General features: G+C 46.0%; 1 protein-coding gene across 1 annotated transcript in view; it reads right to left on the bottom strand.

Moving 5' to 3' along the window:
* MDGA1 (MAM domain containing glycosylphosphatidylinositol anchor 1) overlaps positions 1 to 22,145 on the bottom strand; it is a 142,963-nt gene that overhangs the window by 42,841 nt on the left and 77,977 nt on the right. Inside the window, exons 9-10 of the mRNA XM_065631965.1 lie at positions 6,872 to 7,141; positions 3,114 to 3,265 (exon numbers count right to left, since the gene is read on the bottom strand). Of these exons, the coding sequence (XP_065488037.1) occupies positions 3,114 to 3,265; positions 6,872 to 7,141 (422 nt within the window). The remainder of the gene's footprint in view (positions 1 to 3,113; positions 3,266 to 6,871; positions 7,142 to 22,145) is intronic.

A 22,145-nucleotide genomic window follows, 5' to 3' on the forward strand; every position in this document is an offset into this window, starting at 1 on the left:
CAAGCTTATGAAGTTCACTGCCTAAGGTGAAGGTGGTTGGCATTTGGATCAGTTGCCTTGGATCAAGAAAGAAAAAATCTCCCAAATCACAGGACAGATGTCTGTGAGGCCCCTGCAGTTCCTTGGTGGGGATGTTTTCCCCTCTGAATTGCTACTCAACACACAAAGCTACTGCCTAGCCCACCTGATGGATGCACTCCAGGAAATAACAGCCTATTTGCCAAGACACACAACACAGGCTTTACAAGAATCTTGCTTCATGTTGCTATCATATGTGCTTTGCGCCTGGGTCAGCGGCTCCAAGCTGTCAAGGCTGTTTATTTGGTTTTAATTGAAGGTTAATTTTTATTCTACTGGAACAGGTACGTTTGCTGTGCTGCTCAGCCTGCTTCGCAGCGCCGGGAACAATCAGCTCCTGTAGAAATGCACCTGCCCATCTTGCTGGAAGACCCCATGCATCACTTAGGAAACCAAATTCCTCCAGACTGCTTGCAATCCCCCCAGGAATGCCCAACCAGCCCTCGGAAGCTGTTGAACTGGAAGAGTTGGAGGAGCCAGAGCATCAGCCAATTAATAAGCAGCACTTTGAGTCTCACCCAGCCCCATTTTCAGCAGCTGCAGCAAGAAAATTTAATTCAAGGGTTCCCAGGTGCCTTGCAAAGCATCCCGCTACTGAGGGATCTTCATATTACATATGTCAAGAGCTCTTCGAGCAAACTGGGGAGAACAAAATGAAAACCAGTAAAGCTTTTTGCAACCAGTGCACATCCCAGCTGGCTGCCCTTTCAATTCCAGCTCAGCAAGAGTTAGTATCTCCCAGACAGCTCCTCACCACCCTGAGACTGCATGCTGCTGCTATCCCATTCATCCTTAAGATGCTGAAGAGCACCAGCCACTGACCACTGAGGCTGGGGATGTCCCAGAGCTGGAGGAGAACGTGAGCTGGTTGCCTGGGTAAACTTTCATCAGCTTGATCCTGGCGATAAATCAGTCATGACTGGCTACACGTAAGGCCCATTTTATCTGAGGAGGATATTCGACTTCAATCCTAGCTCTCTAGGAGGATTTCTGTGCCACCGCAGCTAGTGCCTGGAAGCCAGTGTATCCACCAAGGAGAGTGCACAGGCAAACAGTGGCTTTTCATTCAGGCACACACAAATCCCCTTTCCTAAGAGCTCTCCAGTCAGCAACGCTTTTAAGCTTTTGAGCTTTTCACAGTTATATTCAGCAATGTCACCATGTTCTGCAGTCCAGCAATGGAACAGCAGGACACAAAGCTCAGCCCAGGTGCCCCAGCATGGAGAGGAAGGTGCAATGAAGCAGCAAAGCCTGCGAGATGTGGAAGAGGTTGATGGAGCAAGGGAAAGAGTGAAAGGTCAGGAGGTGTCACGAGGCTGCTTGGAGCCCAAGTGAGACATTGTGAGGAAAACACCAGGAAGGCAGGACAGGAGCACAGAGGAAGTGGCAGGTTGGAGACGAGAGGGAATGTGATCCTTTGGGACAAGGAAATGAAAAGGGCTCAGTGAGATCTCACCATGGAATGCAAGTGTCTTCATCGGAGAAGGGCCAGGAGGAGGCAATACCATGAAAGCCTTTGCCAGAGTGTTTTCTGCTTGCACTTGACAAAAGTGGGAATAAAAGTCCTCTGCTTCATCCTATCTCTGCCCTCCCTTATTCAGACCCAAGTCAGCACAATAGCACCTGTAGCCATTTCTAAGACATTTGCCATACATGAGACTGGGCTACAGCAGGGTCACGGTACAACACTTCTCTAGAACACACCACTAAATAGTCACAACTATGTAATGATGCTGCAAAAGAGACGTTAACAGCAGTAACTGATGGGGTATGAACAAAACGAGGCAGGATGTAAATTTGCATGGGCACTCAGCTTCCTTTGTGTCATAATTTAAAGCAGAAATGTGATTTCCCCTTCTCTTGATCCCTTTCAGTAGGAGCTTAATGAGGAACAGATCCAAGATTACTTTTAGGTACTGTGTTAAAGTAAAAAAATCTCAACATCACTGGAGAAGGATAAAAATCACAAATTACCTCACGGAGTTGCAGTGCTGATAACAGCAAAACTCAGCTAAGAGAAAAAGGGTATTATGACAAACTGCCTTCATTATTAGAGGCTCCCCTGTGTCCTGTATTATTATTAAGCACTGACAATGTGCTCGGCATGGTTTGAGTAACAAACAAAGGCTGTCCCACTCCAGAGAGCTCACAATCAAAAGCAGATATAAAACTGGAGCCTACTGTGCAGAACTAGAGGAAAGACACACTTGGATCTTTTTAATTATTTTGTTTTCTATCTACAGTAAACAAACTTTCCTTGCAAAATGCATTTGCTTCCAAGCTACCCCTGAATGGAAAGAACCACCAATTTTAGATGCCCCTGTTTTTAAAAAATGTTTAATGCAGGCACTTTGCTGAGCGTGAATGAAAGTACCTGGCAATCCTGATAGGTCAATGTGCTCTTTTAAAAACATCAGGCTCTTTTCCCTACCCTTCTCCAAACTGTGATCTCTTCAGATTTCTCTCAGTTCTTCCCTCACCCCCTCTGGTATGATTCCTCTTCATACTCAGAAACCTTGAAACCCACTTCTCTTCCCCTGCAGAGTTTATATAGTCCAAATAGCTTCAATACTGTGACAGTATGAAAGTCTTTCTGCAACACAAACAAACAATGACTTTTTCCTGCAGTTCCTGCCTGGAAAGCTCTTCATCTTACGCCCTTTATTTCATAGGAGTGTGGAGGGTGGAATCCCACTTGCTTGAGTCTTTGGCCTATAAAATCTACAATACCTACTAATGACTCTGGGGTTTTGTTCACATTAAAAGCCCCTTCAAAACACTGAGCACGAACAGTTCGATGGGAGGCAGCAAGGCTCTGAAAGCCCCTGACTGTATCCAACACCAGACGTGAAAATGAACACCAAGCTATGCGCTTGGTCTATCTCTTCCAATTGGTGGGGAAGGTGAAAGACCATCAGGGTCTGGCAGTTTCACCACCTTCAGCTCTTAATCGGCGAGCAGACACTGATGTAACTGCCTCCTGAGAGGTCCCCTTCCAAGGGCACGTGCCGAGGCTCCAAAAGAGCAGACCTTACCTGCCGGACTTCCAAGCGGTACTTGAGGATGGGATCCACAGCATCAGGCTCCTTCTGTGTCCACTGCAAGACGTAAGAGTAATTCTTGGATTGCTTCTGGCTTAACGTGGGATTCGGAGTGTCATAGTAAAACTCTGGGCTGTAAGCTTTTGCTGGAGAGAGAGGAAAAAAAAAAAGGGGGAGGAAAATAAAAGAGCAGGATGAAGTGGAACATAAATTACAAAGTGATGTGGTGAGAGTGGAACAGCTCCGCTCACCCAGCTCATCCACTTGCCTTTGACACGACGGAAACCTTTACTGTTGTAGCTGGTGTTGCACTGATGTGCCATCATTTTCTGTGAATCGCTACTGCTTTCACAGCCTAAACTACTGGGAAGGTTATCAGCCCTGCAACACCGGCGGGGCAGGACCGACACTAGAGAAGGTGGGAACAGCTTCAGTTCTCCAGCTGGAACCAGCTCTAATCTTTTCTCTCTTGCTTTGTAGTTAAGATTGAGGTAACAGCTTTAAACTGGCACTTCTCCTGTTTCATCTGCTGCTTTACAGAGTCTCCTGCTAACAAACCCCGAGGAAAGATCATTTGCCCGGTAGGTCATAGGAAAAGAGTTATTTATCACACAGGGACCATGACATTAAAAAGGAGACCTTGCTCCTTCTGTATCTCCCCTGCCTTGGCAACACAGTGCTCCAGCCTCTTTGTAACATGACAGTCAACTCAGCAGCAAAGGGGATGCTGACCTCAGCCTGGATACAAACAGCGGGAGCTTTTGCAGGGGTGGAGATGCCTTTTCTAAACCCATGTCTCCCCTTAAAAACAGAGGGCAGCAGGAGAATGGCGAACACAAGAGAAACGATGTACCAGAGAGAAACTGGATGGTTCAGAGAAGGGATTTCCATCCTTTCCCCAGGCGCTGCTGTCCTGAACCACCAACAAACAGGATTTGAAGGCTACTACCTGGAGCCCAGCAGCTGGTGGACTAATGCACGGCCCAGAAGCAGCTCAAGGTCTTACCCACAAACTGGTTTTGCCCTATTTGAAATTACCTTCATTTCACCCCGTGCAATTCAATTTTTGGTTCAGGTCCTGCCCTGGGCCAGGCAGGAACTGGACCTGAACCAAACCTCTCCTTTCTGAGTTCAAGTCCAATCTGGGCCTGCACAGACCAGAAAGATGCTTGGGCTGATGCTGGAGAGCAGAACAGCATAAAGAGCATCTCCCCAGGCAGTCTGCTGCACCTTTCCACTTGAATCACAGACTCTGCCATTCTGTGTGGTTATAATTAGGCTCGAAAAGATTCAAAGTTTATTTTTTATGAACTCAGATGGATAATATTGATGTTTATTTCCAAGTCCTTTTTTTCTTATTATTTTTATTGACTTGAATTTTTGCACAAGCAAGAAGTTCAGAACCACCTCAGAGACTAATTGCTGCTTATTCGACTTGTATTGACTGTGGAAGTCAAGCTTCATAATGGATTCAGAAATAAAATCAGAACTGATGATAATCATCATCTTGCACGATATTAATTCCTTTTTAATTGACTCCAAGATGGAAACAGAAGCTAAAAAAAAAAGTTTTCTAATAAAAATGCAGCACATCAAGATACTTTTGGAACTCCTTTCTGGAAACTTTTAATATTGCTAGAAAGTTTTGTCTTTTGCTTACAGCTGATTGGAAGAGCTGAAGATTATTCACTCCAACTTTCAGGACTTTTTGGTGCTTGTGGCTGGTGGTAGTGCAGGCAGTGACCAGTATGGGCTGTCCTGATAAATTACTCAAGCAGAGTGGGTTGGATGTCTCACTATCCTTCCAAAACATCTCAGAAAGCTAATCTCCTATCCACAGAAGAAACCAATTCCATCCTGGGCAGGTTTATACACTCTGTTTCTAGGGCACTGAACACCTCAGAGTCAGAAATGAGTCACTGCCTCCCTGTCAGATAGGAAGGTTTATGGTAAAGCCAGAAACCTAGGAGAACCTTCTTTAGCAGGGGGTTGGACTAGATGAGGGGTGTCAAACTCATTTTCACCGGGCGCCACATCAGCCTCGCGGTTGCCTTCAGAAGGCAGAATGTAGGAGTAGTTACATTTATACAGTCCCAAAATTACATCTGGCCATTTGAAGGCAACCGCGAAGCTGATGTGGCCCCTGGTGAAAATGAGTCTGACACCCCTGGACTAGATGATCTCCAGAGGTCCCTTCCAACCCTAACCATTCTGTGATTCTGTGATGTTCCTTCTTTCAAAGAGAAGAAACAGAAACAAAAAGAGACCATGCCATTCCCCATGCTCACACAGGGAGGCTGTGACTGATGGGAATTAACACTCCAGCAGTCCTGAGCCCAAGCAGAGCAGCCTGGCCACTGGGTTAATTTTCAGGTTGCTGTACAGGCTCAGAAAGTCTGTCCAGGACACAGGCGGAGATGTCTGGAGCTGAAAAGCCACCATCAGATATCAATGCCTTGGAAACGGAGAAGGGATACAGGAAAATAAATGCATGCTGCTTTCCTGAAGAGTGCTCTCTAGGGATGCACGCTGCTTTCTGCTGAAGGGATCTTATCTCGTGGGGCACAGCACGGCACACCAGGTGGCAATATGTATTTTTTTACTACTTCCAGCAAGAGATCCAGATCATGGGAGCATTCCCAAGCTTGCTAGGGACAGAGTTTGCTGTGGTGGCTCATAGCGGGATATGGTTTGCCATCACTTAGTGACATGAGAGTTGCAAACATATGAAGAAAGGGTAGAGAGGAGCAAAGCTCTCATGCAAAATCCACTGCCAGAGAGATTTCAGGAAATCTCAGGGGGTGAGAACAAGGTCCTGAAAAGGGGTCCAAACAGTAGAAGCAGTTTGGGCTTCCCCACTTCTGAGAGCATCTCGGAGTTCTAGCACACCTGAGCTTTTCCAAACCCTGGGAAAGTTCTGCTTCAAAATCAGGCTTCCCTGGATGTTATTTATTCCCATTTGTTCAGCCCTGACTTGAAAAGTATTATAAATTGGCTCTGGGCTGAAAACCGGGTATTTTGGCTGAATTTACTGCTTATTAAGGCAACTTCATCAGAGAGCTTGTCTAGAAACTGGTGGCCAAGTCAATTCTGGGGTCATGGGAAAAGCAGATTTAATGATCAGCTGGAGAGGCTAGGTCAGATGTGTGGTTTCAGATGCTATAACTCTGCCATCCCTCTTTGCAGCTGCAGGAGTCCTGTCACGGTGCCTGCTGGATTCACAGAAAACCATGAGCAGCAAATCCGCTGGGTACTGGTACCCACTCCCAGCTCATGTTTGTCTTAGCAGGCATCGGGAGACATGGACAGACAGGACACATAGGGAAAGTACAGGAATAAATAATGCAGTGTGTGTTTGTTTCTAAAGGGGGAACTAGATGTTTTGGAGCCGACTGGGGGGATGTAGAGAGCCTTTCACTCCCCTTTGGTCAATACTTGTCTATGATATACGTTGTCCAAACTTGAAAGCTAATGGCAGCCTTGAATTTAAGTCCCGTATCTTTCAGGCAAGCGGTCAAACACTGCTAAAATGTACCAGTGGCTGCCACTAACTGCCCTAGGTCCTTGCCAGACTTGAAGGACTTCCTGAAGGACGGAAGCAGATCTCCCTGTTGGCTTATTGAAAGTCAACCCTTCTGAACACAGTGCCATGCACGGAGGAGGCAGTGGAGGTTGCTTGTACTGACACCAGAGAGCTTCCCACGTTCATGATCCCACCCAACATCTCGCTCTCATGTGCACCTCCAACTTACCAGACACTTGGAAGAGGCAGGTGGAGACCCCCACGTCATTGGAAATGCTGCACTCATAGCTGCCACTGGTCTCCCGGCTGATGGTGTCCACCTTCAGCTCCGAGTAGTCCTGCTGCTCTGCCAGGGGCTGTGCCAGGAGGGTCCCATTGAAGCGCCAGACGGAGGTGGCCACCTTCATGGGGCTGCCCTTCAGCATGGTGCAGCGCAGGGTGACGCTGCGCCCCATGCCCTGGCGCACGTCCAGGAAGGCTGGCTCCACCACAGGGGGGACTGGAGACCAAACAGAGCAACAGATGTGGATGCTGTCAGGGAACAGCTGTCTTGCTCAGCACGTCACCCTACTGGTGCCTCTGAGGAGACAGGCACCTATGATTTCCAAGAGTCTATTTATTTTTCTAGTGGAAGCCAGGCTTCATCAAACCAAAAGCAGCAACAGCCGTCTGACATCCCTTGCTGACTGAGCTGGAGCCACCTCCCACCTTCCTCCCATTTATTAGGTAGTGGTGGCCTTTAGCAAGTACTCATCCCACAGTGAGACGCTGCTTGGAGGAGCTGCCAAGCCCTGTTCTTTCATGTGAGAAGTGCAACTCAAGCAGCTGAGCATCATAGCTTGGATTCAGTCCTCAGATCCTAACCCAAATAACCATAGTCCTCATACCCATCACAAACTGCACTACCTGAGCAGGCAGGTATACTCCCAAGCAGTTACATTAATGTTACGGTCAACATCCCACAGGGTTATCAGGGACAAATGGGGGGATATGCACTGGCTGTCCACACAGAGCACAGACCTGAAGAGATCTTAGAGGGCCTCTCCCAAATACATCAATACAACAGATCAGGGACTGGCTGCAGGGACTCTGGGTCCTATTTCTGTCTCTGGAAACAATTCCCCAACATTGGAAGTCAAGTCACATCTTTCCATATCAGCTTCTCTGCCAGTAGTATGAGAATGGCGATGTGTGGCCACCTCTATAGCAAAGGGAGGAGGAGTCTTGCTCTTTAGCACTTGTAATAATTTACATGAACCTCACGATTTGGACATGGTCAAGGCAGAGCAAGGAGGAAGTATGGATTGGTATTGCTTGGGTTACCCATTATTTAATGCAACAGCAGAGTACTTCAATCTCCACAGCCATCTAATGGACACGTTTCACTTGCAATAAACTGTTAATTAAAACACTACAACATGGGGAAAAAACAGTAGCTCTCCCTCTAGAAAGACTTCCTGAACACAAACCAGCTGTTAGCCCAAACGTGACAGAGGGAGAACAGATTTGTAGCAGCTCCAGCACAATCACAGCTCACCTTGTCCAGGTTCAAAGCACCTGCTCTTCCACAGACAACTTCTATACACCACATATCTACAAAGCATCTGCCTCCTCTAAAGGTCCACAGAGCTGCCAAGCACGGCCAGGTCCAAAAACCTGCAACACACAGCATCTGCAGAGCCACAGACACAGCTCCACCAGGAACCATGGGTCACACAGCATCCCTGAACACAGCCGTGCCCGGCGGGCTCCAGCACACCAGCCTCTCTTCTCCCATAGCCTGACCCCAGCAAGACCCACCTACAGCCCTGAAACACTAGCGACATCTCCATCTTCACCACAGGTGAAGGTGGTGCGTGCACCACCCCACAGGTTTGCATGCAAGTGTCCCCTCTCCCAGGGACACAGAAGCATCTGTGGGTATGCAGCATTACAAGCATCCCCTCCAGCAGGCAGCCCTTGTTGGGCAGTGGCTGATTGTTTTCCAGGTATCCATTCTCAACTCTCAGCCTCTGGGCCCTTTGCTGCACTTAAATGGATTAAAAGCAGCCCTTGACTGAGCTCACATCGCCGTGCTGAGTGGCATGGCCAGCTCATTACAGATGGCTTTGCTAGCAATGTGTCTCTGCGGGTGCTCCAAGTGCTGGCTTGCCTTCGGCTCACACGTCTCCCACCTCACGGCGAGAATAATGTGAGAAGTTGTTTGATTAGACCTAGTGCCATGAATGTGTCATCTCCATCCCTAGCTGCTATCCCATTTCTTGGGTCACATCTGCTCCTTAATTGAAGCCAGTGGGGTCTCACATTAAAATCAAGGCCAGCTGGTGATGTAGAGGAGAAAAAAAAAAAGAGTAGAAAAAGGAAGGAAGATTTAAAAAACTGGCACAAAAGCTCCAGATGTACTCAAAGCAATCTAGCTCACGAGGAAGAGAGGGGTGGGAGCGCAGCTTCCCCCACTGCACCAGGTGGTGCCAGTGTATGGAGCTGGGGCAGAGGAAGAGAAAAGGTCTGAAATCAGACAAAGTGTCCCTGCAAGGACACACGCTGCAAGGAAAGTGCCCCCCTGGACCTCCCTGAGGGAGCCTCTGAGGCTGGTAAAGGGCCACAGAGGAGCAGGGCTGGGACAATTCAGATGCTTCCTTAGGTCACAGGAACAGCAGGACAACCAAGGATGCAGAAGATATTTAATCTTCTTCAGCTGGGAAATGGGATTTACTTGATTTGCACTGGGACAGGCTCTGGGTCTATTGTGAAAGGAATGTCTGAAAATGCCTATACAGTAAAAACTGATTACATTTTTTCCTCCTGTCTCTGGCACTAGGAAACACCCAACGAGCATTAACTCTGCAGGTAGTCCTGGAGCCCCTGGGTTTTCTGGAGAGAGCACTGAGGCAGGTCATCTCATCACTGCAAAGGATGCACGCAGTCCTACAGCAAGGGGCAGCTGCTGCCGAAAGCTGCCCGCAGATATGAAAGCAAAGAAAAGTCAACAGCAATTACAGAGCCAGACATCAACTTCGGCCTCCAACACCTACTGGGGAGCCCACACTTGTTCACGTAGGTTATACACAAAAGGGAGAACCAGAACCAAGGCACGGATCCAGACTGCAAATCCTAGAAGACAGCACCACAGCCTTTTCTCATCTTTGGCTTAAACATAAAAGAAAGCTTCTTTACATGAGCTGGTGCTCCTGCTCCCCAGAATTGGGAACTGAACAGCTCTGTTACACCTGAGATGGTGACTGTCTCAGAGCAGAGATCCCCAACATGACTCCTGCACAGGCACCTTCAGGGAGCTGCAGGAAATGATAATGATTTTCCAGGTGCCTCTCACACCCCCAGGGAAGCAGCATCCCCACTGGCTGTAAGGGAGCTGTTCTGCTCAGTACAGCAGCATCTAGCTGTTCCGCCTCGCTAAGCTGCCACGATGCTTTTTGAGGAGCTTGGGTATCAGTCCCAGTTTTTAACCCAGTTCCAAAGGAGCGTCCTTGCCCAGAAGCTCTTTAAACACCTTTTCCTGTCTCCCCTGAACTCCAGTGAACGCAGCTGAAGTGCTCTGTTAAGCAGCAGCCACGTTGCAAGCAAGAGGTTGCTATGCTTCAAGAGGGAGGTAAAAAACCTCTCTGCATATACAACGCTTTGGGATCCCCTGGTAAGAAACACAGCAAACAAATATAGATGATTACCGTTTTCTCTTGGCACACAGCTTAGCTCTAGAAGAGCTAGCCAGCAGAAGGAGCAACGAAAGGGGTGAAGAGAGCAGTGCATTACCATTCAAGGCAACGTTGAAGGAGCAAGGCTCCTCCAGAAACCTTGTTAAGACGTGGCTCCTGTGAAACACAAGGCAGGGCAGCCTGCCTTCGCAGCAGAATTATTGTACAACAGGAGAAAACATAATTACTCACCTGCTCGTTAGGAGCAAATCAAATCAGCCGAACACAGGCAACCTATGCTAGCGTGCCAGCACCCTAAAGCAAAGCCGGGCTGTAGGCAGCTCCCTTGCTGTGAGCCAGAACAGATGCTCAGCACTGGAGGGTTGCTAAACTAGCACAGTGTTCACGATGATGAAGGGCAAGAGTGAGGGAAGCACAACAGAGAAACGTGAGATGTCAAAGGGTGTTGCTTTGTGCCCCCAAACCCTCTTATTTTCTTGGTCTTACTGGAAATAACCAGGACTGAAATGTGCATTGTGCTAGATAAGCGAAAAGTGCCCTGGCTGTTGAGCTGTGGTCTGCAAGTATTTGTTTTAAGTCTATTTTTATTTTAGCCTTGAGGAAGGGAGGAGTGTTCTTCCTTACGAGAGCCAAAGTGCCTGCAGGAGAGACCACAGTCTCCTTGCACTGTTACTGTGCTGTCCTGCTCGGGCACAGCTTGAGGAGGGGTACTCAGTGATTCCTGCAATGCTGTCTGATCGCTGCAGGTTTCCATCACACTGAGATGCCTCCAGAAGGCAGAGATGCTTCTTTCACCAACAGTGAAGTCAGAGCATCCCAGAACGGCAATGATGCACTATAGAAAGTTTTTCACTTGAGGGGTGAAGACAGGAAAAAAAAAAAAAAAGTGAAAATTGTCTTTTTCATGTCAAAAAATGGTGATGTTTTCATCAGGCTGCTCAGTCTGATATGGATGAATGGCAAAGAAAGGCTCGTATTTGAGTAGACCAATGCACAGAAATCAGTGGCAAGCTTAAACAAACCAGCATCTGCAGAACAGTGGAACACTGAGTGAACAGACCTCAGATTAAGAGCTCAGGCAAGAACAGAGGTCAAAAATCCTAGACACCACAGTACAACACTACTATGCAAGACACATGCAAACTCTACTTTTCCCACTGTAGTGCGAGGACTGTGAATAGCATATCCTGCTCAAGCCCCAAATGCTGACTTCTTTTGAAAGGGCTGTCAGAGCTGAGGAGCTCACTCATAACCTGTTTTCTGACTCACAGGCAGCACTTTCCCCCCTGTAGCCACCCCAGCCAGCAGCTGATCTCTACAGATGGGCAGCTGCCTGCATTGTACCTCTGCTCCATGCAGCTGCCACAGGCTGCTGCGCTCTCACTTTTCTACAGGGATTTACTTCCCACAGCGTTTCCTCTGCTGCAAAGAGCACCACAGCATAGCAATGTCCAGGCAGAAGAGAGGCACAAGCAGAAAGACGGCCTGCCTGATGTCACACAAAGTGGCAGCACCAGACAGAAACAGCGCAGGAGTCCTGTATCCTGAGCCACGCTTTAGCCCTTAGCCCAGGCTTCCTCCCTTATGAAAAACACCCTCTACCTTCCAGAGTTGGTCATAATTTACATTTTTATTTAAATCTAGAAAGTGAAACACATAACACAAGTGATGAAAACAGCAAACCTTGCTAGATTAGAAAGCAGCTTTATTTTCAGCAGTTCTCTTCCCACTCTGCTGAATGACTCCCCTCCAAGCTTAGCCACGCAATCACAGCGCTGGAGGATGCCTGCTTGTAGTCTTCACCTTATCCCACCTGTGAGAGATAACTGACCACTTGCTTGCTGGATTAACATGGCAAAGGACACACGGGTAACCTGGTATGAAAGACTGCACTTCGTGGTACGTTACATTTACTAGCTGTGTTTTTTTACCCAAAGTGGCTACCGACACCAGGCAATAATTTCTCTCTCTGGAAAGGAAATCATCACAGGCTGCCTCATCACAGGGTCTCATGAGAGCTACATGACCCCATCCAGCATCCATTTAAATTCCGATAGGTACCCTTCTGCAGTCATACTGGATGCAGTCTTCCCTAATCTTCTCTAGACAACCAAAGCGATCCCAGCAAAAGGTGTCTTCCTTATCCAGCCCCTGGTCCCATAATCCAGGGTAATAAAGATGTCACAAGCACACCCCGTGAACGCACATTAGGCACCAGCAGTTTTCCATGCAAAGACAAATATCCAACTAACATTTACAAGCCCAGCCTCATCTGCTTGTTTCTGAGAGGTAATATAATTGAGTAGTTAGAAGAGAGAAGATAGAGGAAGGCTTGCTCAACCTATTTCAGCTAAAAGCCAGAATCTCTTTCATCTTCTATGCCTTTTGCCTTTGCACTTCCGTCTCCCCATGTATAAAGAGATAAAACGTGTATTTTTTGCAAAGTGCTTGAAAGCCAAGTTGCAAGTATTGTTATTTCAAACAAAACAAATTTGTTTGAGTACATTTTCTGCTAGACAAGTGGGTGGAGGGACCAGAGAAGCAGGGCTCAGAGCGGAGAAGGCTTAGTTCTGTGCTAGTTGACTGCTTTTAAAAGAGCAAATGAAATGTATTCACTACCAGCTTTTCTGCTTTCCTCTTCTCTGAACGTTCCAAGCCAATTAGCTCAACTAGTCTTTACCTTGTTATAATAAAGAAGGATTTACTAAAGGATTTCCTCTTCTTCATGACGAGTTGTGCTGATTAGTACATGAGACCCCTAGCTCACTTTGCAGTGTGCTTTGAAGAAAGTCCATCCTAGGTGGGAATTTCTAGACCTTCTGCCTCACAGATATGCCTCCTCAAAACACATCTGTCCCAGACATACCAGAACTCCACTCAGACTCCCTGCCCAATTAATTCATGCTAACAAGACACTACAAAGACAAGTATTCTTCTGCAGTGTAAAGCCACCTTGTTCCCATGCCTCACTTACCTTCAAGTGCCTGGTTTCCAAACAGTACACTCCCCTAATTGAAAAAGATTAGTGGGAAAAGATGGTGTATCTACAGAAGACACATACAAATTTGTATGTGAAATGCATGCTGATAATCTTCCCGCCACCCACATACAATCCAATTAGCAAAGTTATGCTCAAGAGAAATAAAGAGGGCGAGAGACTGGGCATTTCAGAGCTAACACCTTCAATTACTGCCAGACCAATGCCATAACCTAAACCTAGATTTTTTTTTTTTTTCCCCCCACAAGCTACATAAAAATACTGTCTCTAACTCACAGCCAATTTTGCTAGTTACAGCATGGTGAAGCAGGATGACAACTAGGGTGGATCTGCGATTCTCCTGCCCACCCACATACCCACCCTCCATGTGTAGCAGTGCCAGATCACCAACTCACTGCTCAGGTTCTGCCTCTGTCTTCTAGAAGATAACGAGACATCAGCTCATACCCATGCATCCATTATTACATGCTTCTGTTTAACAAATCGGGCTGGCAGTGACATGCAGCTCCCAATAGCATATGAATAGTTTAGATCCAAACATTCACTAACAGTCAGCCAATGATACTCTTTCCCCAAAAGCACCTCATATGCATTAACTTTTGGCAGAGAACCAGTTATCTTACTACTCAATAATTCATAGGTGAGCTACTCAGCTGGGTAGTTCTGGGAATAAAGCAACTCATTGCCAGTGCAAACTAAGGAAAACTAAAAAAAAAAAAAAAAAAAAAAAAAAAAAAAAAAATCAGCCCACAAAAAAGAACCAAATGAGAGTCTTCTTCCAAAACAGAAAATCCACACCTTTCCTCTTACTTCAGAGTTTATCACTAGTTTTTATTTCCGTCTAACACAATTCCCTTGCTGCTGTTTAGGTCTACTGTAAGTCCTCCCCATAGGCGTTTTTATGTCTTCGTAATCAACTGTCCTATCCCCAGTAGCCCACAACCTCAACAAATACTAGAAGGAGAGAATTCTCAGTCCTCTTCTCCTCTCCCAAAGTCCTTGACAAGATGATGTTGACATTTTATATGTGCATGTGTGTATGTATATATATCTTCACAATTCCGCTTTCTCTCTTTTCTCTGCTCTTCAAGTGGCAGAAGCACAGCTTTAGTTCCTATTTAGGTTTTGTTTTTTCTGGGCAGAAACACTGTCCTAGAGCTTTAAATGCCAGAGGAATCACGTGCAAAAAGTTTGGGAAAGGAGAAAATAAAAGAAAAACCTGAATTTACAGCTCTGACTCTCCTCATGTGCCTGGCAGACCAAGTCTCTGCCTATAATGGAGCAGAGATCAACAGGTACCATTTGCAACCTTGTGAGCAGAAACAGATCTGCTTGGCCCATCACAGCAGAATGCATTCGCTATACTTACATACACAGTGTGAAGAAGGAAAAATAAGAGGGGAAACATCCAATCTGTGATGTTCATCCTCCTAGGACAGCCCCTCCACCTCCCTAAGAAGGATCTTAAACAACTGAGGAAGGACTGATCATGTCCCCAGGTTTGACGGCGAACCTGGAAGCTACCTGGAACAGGACTTTAAAGCCCAAATTTAACCCATCTAACTTCAGGCTCTTCATTGAGGCACCCAGGTTAGGAATGCCATCTCCCTCCAAAGCCATCAAGTGAGAGGGACATCTCCAGAGGACGATTCAGATGGTAGGAATCCCTGGATGGCATTACCTCCCTCCATCCTGTGCCTGAACAAGGAGCCTAAGGTGATCCCAGCCCTCACGTCTCTGCTAGGTGGGATGAATGCAGACCAAAGTCAACACTCGTGCGACACCTCCACAGAAGTGGCCAGTGCCACCCCTCTATATGAGCCTCTATACAAACTCTCAGTGCCTTGTTTAATGTTCATCAGTAAGCCAAGTCATAATACACATCTGAAACTTGGGCAGCATGTCCTGCTCTTGAACAGGAGACACCTCCTGCATTCGAGCTGCTCCGCGCCACAACAGAGCTACCCCGGGAAAGAAAACAGACATCAGCCTGCACATAGTGATAAATCTTTGGATTCCAGACAGCATCCATTTAGTGCCACTGCTAGGGCTCATGTCCAGAGTATGCAGCTGCCACCTACAAGGAATCAACTGAGTTTCCCCTTGTCTCCTACGGAGGATCTCACCACCAACAAGAGGAGCTACTAGGCAGAGGTGCTCCAAGTAGCAGTCCAATAGCAACAGGGTACTATTCCATCAGCAGCTGCCTCAGCAATTCGATTGTCTCCATATGTTCAGACCCTTTTAATGAAAGAACTGTAAGTTAAGAGCAGGGAGACTGCAGGAGAAAGTGCCTCTGACAACTGCAATCCTGTCAAAATGGAGAAGAGTCCCTGCTTTAGAAACACAATGACTGTCAGGGCCACAGGTGGGGAGAGCCTTCTGCTCACAGCTGGGCTGCAGCATTACCTCACCTTCTGTTTTCCAGTTTGAAAGCTTAATTGGGAGCACTAAATGATCCCTCCACAGCTGCTTTCCAAACAGGCAAGCAAAGCAAGAGGCAGCATAGCCAAAAGCAGAAATGTTGATTAAAAAAATCAGACCTGCTTTAATGATGGGTTGGTGGAGTCAGAGCTGGAAATGAGAGAGATCCAAGCCAGAAAGAGACTGGTAGAGGAAAGAGGGCCACCCAAGGCAATTAAGATAATCAAATATTAACCAGCACTCCTTAATGTGTTTACTTTGAATTTTTGTCTATACTAGTTAGCGAAAGGGACACACGGGGCAAAGCTAGACCAGGAAGAATTAATGCAGTGGGTCTCTACTCACCTGCAGAATGGAAAGAGGACAAGCTTCCCCATACAAACCAGGCTCTTCCTCAGCTTCTCCTTCAGGCCTAGTAGGGAATTTGGAGTAAGGAGGAAGAACTCAGCATAGAGAAACACCACTCCATCACTTCTCTACCTGCTGCATTGGAGTTCTGCTGCCAACCATTTAATATCCTGCTCTGCTGTCATCATTACCCCATTTTTCCATCCTTCACCCTTGATTGATTTTGATTCATCTGAGGAAGATGATAACAATGAAAACGTAACTGTTCAGAAAGAGGCTGAAACGATGCTCCAACTAAAAGATTTATGGCAGATGTTCAGTCTCATAGATGAAGCAGCTGACGTCAAGAGATATCAAAGCAATTTTTCCCATATGAATTAATGTAACAAGGGGGGTGGTATATACAGGAACTTAAGAAATGCATGCAGTTTAAAAACACAGGATCGGTTGATATAGCATAGAGAAAGGAGAAACAATAACATTTTTTACTGTAAGCATTTTTGCTGTCACTCTCTGGATGGTTACCCCTTTGTCATTGTCATCATCATCTTCAGATGAATCAAGATAGATTAAATCACTCAAGGACGAAGGATGGAAAAATGAGGATAGGTTTGGGCGGTCCATCAGATGAAATAGCTGAGGTCTTTCAGAATAGCGACCAGCTCCAAAAAGCCAGCTGCCAAGTAGCCACCATCTCTTGTTCTCCCTCTCCATCCTTCACACTGTCGCTTGCATGCATTTAAAATGTGTGAATTTCATAAGTGCCTGTGTCCAACTCCCCCCTTAATTAATTAAAAAAAAAAAAAGCTTTATCTGTCATATCAGTAACTGTCATAGCTTTTCATGAATGATGAATGTATCTTCAGTGGTTTGCTGGTTAGAGAGAATCATCTCCTTACATCTTATTCCCAAAACTGGTAACCACCTATGGAGAGAGCAGAGCACTTGGAAGACCCATTTCTTCAGGCCTGGATGATACCACTTGTCTCGGAGAAGTGCGTGGAGTCAAGCTGTGGAGGACCTGCTCCCCAACTGGGTGCCTCATGTCTTCTCTCTGCATTGCCACTGTGTTTCCAGAGAAGCAGCACACCAGCCCCGCTGCTGAAGCAGAGGCCGCCCCACAGCTCTCATCTTTCCCTGCGTTAGGAAGAGTACTGTCACTTCTGACAGCCGCAGGTGTTGCAGGCTTCCAGAAATCACCCTCTGGAGCTGGGGGTCTGCTTTGCAGCAGAGGGCATGGGAAGGAGGCCAATGACCGAACTGGCAATCATTCAAGGACAGCAGCCTGCTCCCTCGACCTCCCCATCTGGCTATGAGCTCTGTCCCATCTCCTCTGGACTTGGACCAGGAGAGGGAAATTTATTAACAGTCCCGCTCACTGGATAAATCTGCTCTGACATCCTATTTTCCAGGCTGCTCCTGTGGCTAACCTCAAACCGGGCCAGCACTACAGCAACCATTTGGAGGAGCAGCATCCCCATAATGTGGGCACATGCCTATCTCACACAGCTACTTTTCCGTGTTGACTGAGGAGGACTTAGGCTGCAGCAAAAGCCAAATGCAGGACAAGTGAGAAGTACACACTCCATTTCTTCTCCTGATGCCTAGACTTCAGGCAAATGCCTGAAGCTGGTTCCATAAAATTTTTGTTGTTCATGTACATTCCTGACTCTTGTGGGGCGCAGGAAATAAGGCCACTACCTTCCTCATTCTCATTCATTGCATCAAGATCTGAAAGTGGATCCTGGCCTGAGTCAGTCCATCAGCAATTATCAGCCCGAGGGGTTGCAGCAGCACACACTGTAATGTGGCATCCTGCTCCTTTTGGCCTCTCCATGACACATAATAACACCTGCCAGCATCAGATACTCTGGGTGAAAAGGATGTTTTAAACAAGTTTCAGCAACGTTTGCTGAGCCATGCCACTGTGATGGGCAGAGAGAATTATAATTCTGTGTACTGCTCTGGAAAGAACCTATGCGGACTTAAATCTGGGAATATCTGTGATATCTGTGGCTAAATCTGTGATAAAAACCAGAGATGATGGAAGGACGGGCTTCTCTATGTCCTGTTTGTGAGACTCTAGCTGGATTTGCGTACCTTGAGCTGAATTAATCAGTGCAAAAATGGTAGAATAAGAGATCATAAAAACCTTAAAAATGCCATAGAAAGTAAGAGAAGATGGGGAAAACTTCATCTAGCCAGGTTTTTGAGGGGAAGTTTATTATAGCATCTTGCAAACACCAGAGAAGATAAAATTATTCTGTACCCTCCATGCATGTATTGCCTATAGGAGTACAAACATGAACCAATTGGGTCAATGTAAGCAGAGGAGACCTCAGAACAGACAGCAATAAACCTTTTTATTCCTTACTGTTTCCATAGGGAAAAAAACCCCAAAAAACAACCTCATGGAAGATGAATGTGGGATGCAACTTTACAAGTTAAAAAATGAATGATGATTAATATAGTTTTATGGGTCCTTGGCAGACAAACTGGGTAGTGTTTGAGAAAGCAACAAGAAAAGTAACTATCTTGTCATAACATCCTCAAGCACTGGAAAGATCCTGGCTTGCTTCCACACGACAGACTAATTGAAGATGTAATGCTATTCAAATGTAGCCCACATTAAACAGATTAAAACCACATTAACTGAAAGAGTTCAAAAAGAAATTTTAAATGGGTGCACGCACCACTGAGATCTCTCTAGTGAGAGGGAAGACTTTTTCTAGGAAGCCTTCTCTAGTGAGTTCCCATACGAACCTCTTAAACTGATGCTATTTCATATCTTCTTCAAGGTCAAAGACCCAGCCAGCAGGCTGGCACAGCTAAAGCACATAAATTATAAAGTCCACGGTTCAGGCTGTGTAGCCAACATCACAAAGAACCACCTTTGGTGCCTGAATAACTCTACATCCTTTTGCAACTGGGGATGGGGCTTGTGCTTTGCTTCCTTCCCTCCCACACAAAGGGAGAGCACTTTAATGTGTGATAACTGACAGTAACCATCCTTAAGTGCCCCTGTCGGGATAAGATACTAACATCTGCAGAGGACACAAAATAGGCAGCAGTAAATAACACACTAGAGAGATATCTCACACAGGAGAACTCGGCCTGCATAATGGAATGGGCTTATGGTAACAGCATTCAATTTACCTCAGATAATGTAAAGAACTGGAAAAAAAATGTCTAGGAAAGAATGAGTCACTCTTGTTAGGAAAGAGACCATGACTCCAAGAGGATCCCGAGTTGATGTAACCCAGTGAACATCAGCTTTCAGCTTAATTCTGTGGTCCAAAGATGTCCAAATCCTTGAATGATTAAGCCAAAGCTTACTACATGTAGTGTGAGACGGACATCACCTCTGCATCTGCATTGGTGAGACGATTTTTGAAACTTTTTTAATCCAGGTGACCACACTGCCAGAACAATGTAAAAAAACAAAAACAAACCCAAAAACCATCCAATCAACCACAACAAAAAAAAACCCCAACCAAACAACAAAACCAAACCAAACAAACAAAACCAAATCCAGAACAAACAACAAAAAAATACACAAACCTGAGAAGAGGGCTATAAACATGAATCAAGGGCTGGAAAACATGCCTTGCAGTGAATGGCTAAAGAGACTCTTTCTGGATTGCATAGTGAAAAAAAAAGCTACGAAATTACTTGTTCCAGTGTCTGAGACTACACAAGGAAGAGACTGCTGATAACAAATAGCTCTTTATGCGAGAAGACAAAGGCATAAACAGTGCTTGTAGCTGGAAACTGAAATGAGACAGGCTTAGATTAAGTCATGACAACTGAACCACGAGAGAAAAAAAATGCTGGTACAACTTACTGATGCACACACTGAATTCTCTGTCACTTTGGTCTGTGAGTAGATGCTGCACTGAGGATGTACAAATAATCCAAGTTTATACCCACAAAGGTAAACTCACCTTGTTCCTCAGCTCCACTAGTAAGAGAGACTATGCTTGGTATATAACTAACTCTCCTGTCTAGACAAACAGCACAAAATGGTTAGAAGGAGATTCAAAGAGCTTTTGCTTTCTCACAATGATCAGGAAGCTGAAGTCCCAGCATTTTGGGTAGGTGGACTGAAGCACATAAGCGTTTCCAAATGGTTAAAAATAAAAACCAAACACCACCACAAAACCCAACCATCTTTCGTCCTCTCTTTAAAACTTGTAGGTGGTTTCATTTGCATCTTTTCATTTATACATGTGAGCTGGTTCCTAGAAAGCTAATCGCAATGAAAACTCACCCATTTCCAGGCATAAACTTGGACTTTAGCAAGGTCTCATTACAAGCAGCCCAAGGGGAAGAGAAAAATCCCCAAACCACACAAACCCATTTTGAGTGTTGCTCTGTTTTCCTCCAACCCAGCCCACTGCCATCATCTTCTCGTCCCTTTAGACCCATTATGCTCTTTCCAGCAAACCACCTTAGATGGAGGGCTGCTCCTTTTCCCTCAAGCCCCAGTTCCCCATTTTACAGCATAGCAAGATGTTGGCTAAAGGGCCTGTATTATGCATAAGCTATGAACTGCTCAGAAAACCCCAGCAGGCCTAGCACTATTAAGCCCATCTATATTGCATTAAGTTGTTATTAGCTACTGCATTCTAGCTTATGATTAGGACAGTAAAATATCTCTTTGCAATCAGCACTTGGTAAGGAAAAATCCCTGTTCCACGCAAATGCCACTATTATTTATTGTTCTGTTGACCTCAATCACAGCCACTGTCGGGAACCCCTGTTAATTTTGGCACTCAGCTGATTCCTCCCATCAAAGGCTTGGCTGAGTTGGGCCCAGAGTTGTAGCATATTGCAACAGAGGAGATTTACAGCACTCAGTTCTTCAGACATGAGAGCAGGTCACAACAGATCAAGAGCCTACAAAGGCTCAGCTGGAATGGCCTTCAGTTACCATTCTTTCTTTAGCCAGCAGGGATTTACCCCAGACGCTTCTTACCCATAGAAATTGAGTCATTTTCAGCCTGCTACATCCCATTCATCCCCTTGCAGCTTGGCAAACAAGCAAACAGTCTCAGAAGTCAGCTTCCTCCCAGTCAGCAGTAATGAAAAATTTCCATGGTTGCCTGTGATCACAAATGACCCTAGAAACAAGGACTCCAAAATCACACAAAATGCAACAGGTCTGCATGCAACTAGGAAATTTAAGCACGTCTGTCAATTCCTGGGACCAATGAGAGTTTTGCAAGTTCATCGCTGGGTTCATAAAAGAAAACCAACTGTTTTATCTCAAGTCCTGGAGGCCAATTAAATTTGAATCAGAAGGAAAAGCTGAGATAAGGTAGGAGTGTGTGCACACACATGCTTATTTTTGTTTGCAATAGAGAGGCAAAGAGAAATGGAAATCAGGAACTATATGAAGCAGAACAGGGTGAGAGGTGTGCATGTTGGAAATGTGATCTCTGCTCATTGAGAAAACACTATTTCCTGGCTTCAAAGAAAAAAATAGTTTCTTTCTCAGAGACTGGTCCAAATAGAAAAGCACAAACTAGTAACTGAACAGTTGTTTTCCTACAGAAAGCTCCAAAAGGCCCATATGCCCTTCCTGAAAACTAAATGCTTGGCCTTCCAGTACAGTCTCCCAGAATGGAACTGACAGCAGGAAGACCTGCTGGGATGTAGAGAAGCTTGAGCACCTCTGAAATTTAGTTCCCTTTCAAACAGTTTCCCTATACAAGTAAACATAATTGATGCTGTTTCAGAGCCCAGGGTCAGGATGATCAAATCTAATTAAAATTCAGAAGCCTCCTCAGATGCTCAGTTTCCTACTAGGGCTCCTGTTCATATCAGGAGTGACTCAGGGTCTTCCCTGCATGAGCCCCCTCCTCAAAAGTAGGATCGCTATTCTGTGAGTTGCCTCCACGTGCCTGCCACAGTCCTCCAGTGGGGCAGGAGAAAATAGCCCTGCTCCAGTCCCAGGGCACACAGAGTAAATACAGGATAGCACAGGACCCTGCTCCTGCACCCTCATAGGTGCTGCTTGACATGGTTTATGGCCCAGAAATCATGAGAGAAAAGCA

This window comes from Caloenas nicobarica, chromosome 3 (genome assembly GCF_036013445.1).
Source record: "Caloenas nicobarica isolate bCalNic1 chromosome 3, bCalNic1.hap1, whole genome shotgun sequence".
In the NCBI taxonomy this organism is placed as follows: domain Eukaryota; kingdom Metazoa; phylum Chordata; class Aves; order Columbiformes; family Columbidae; genus Caloenas; species Caloenas nicobarica.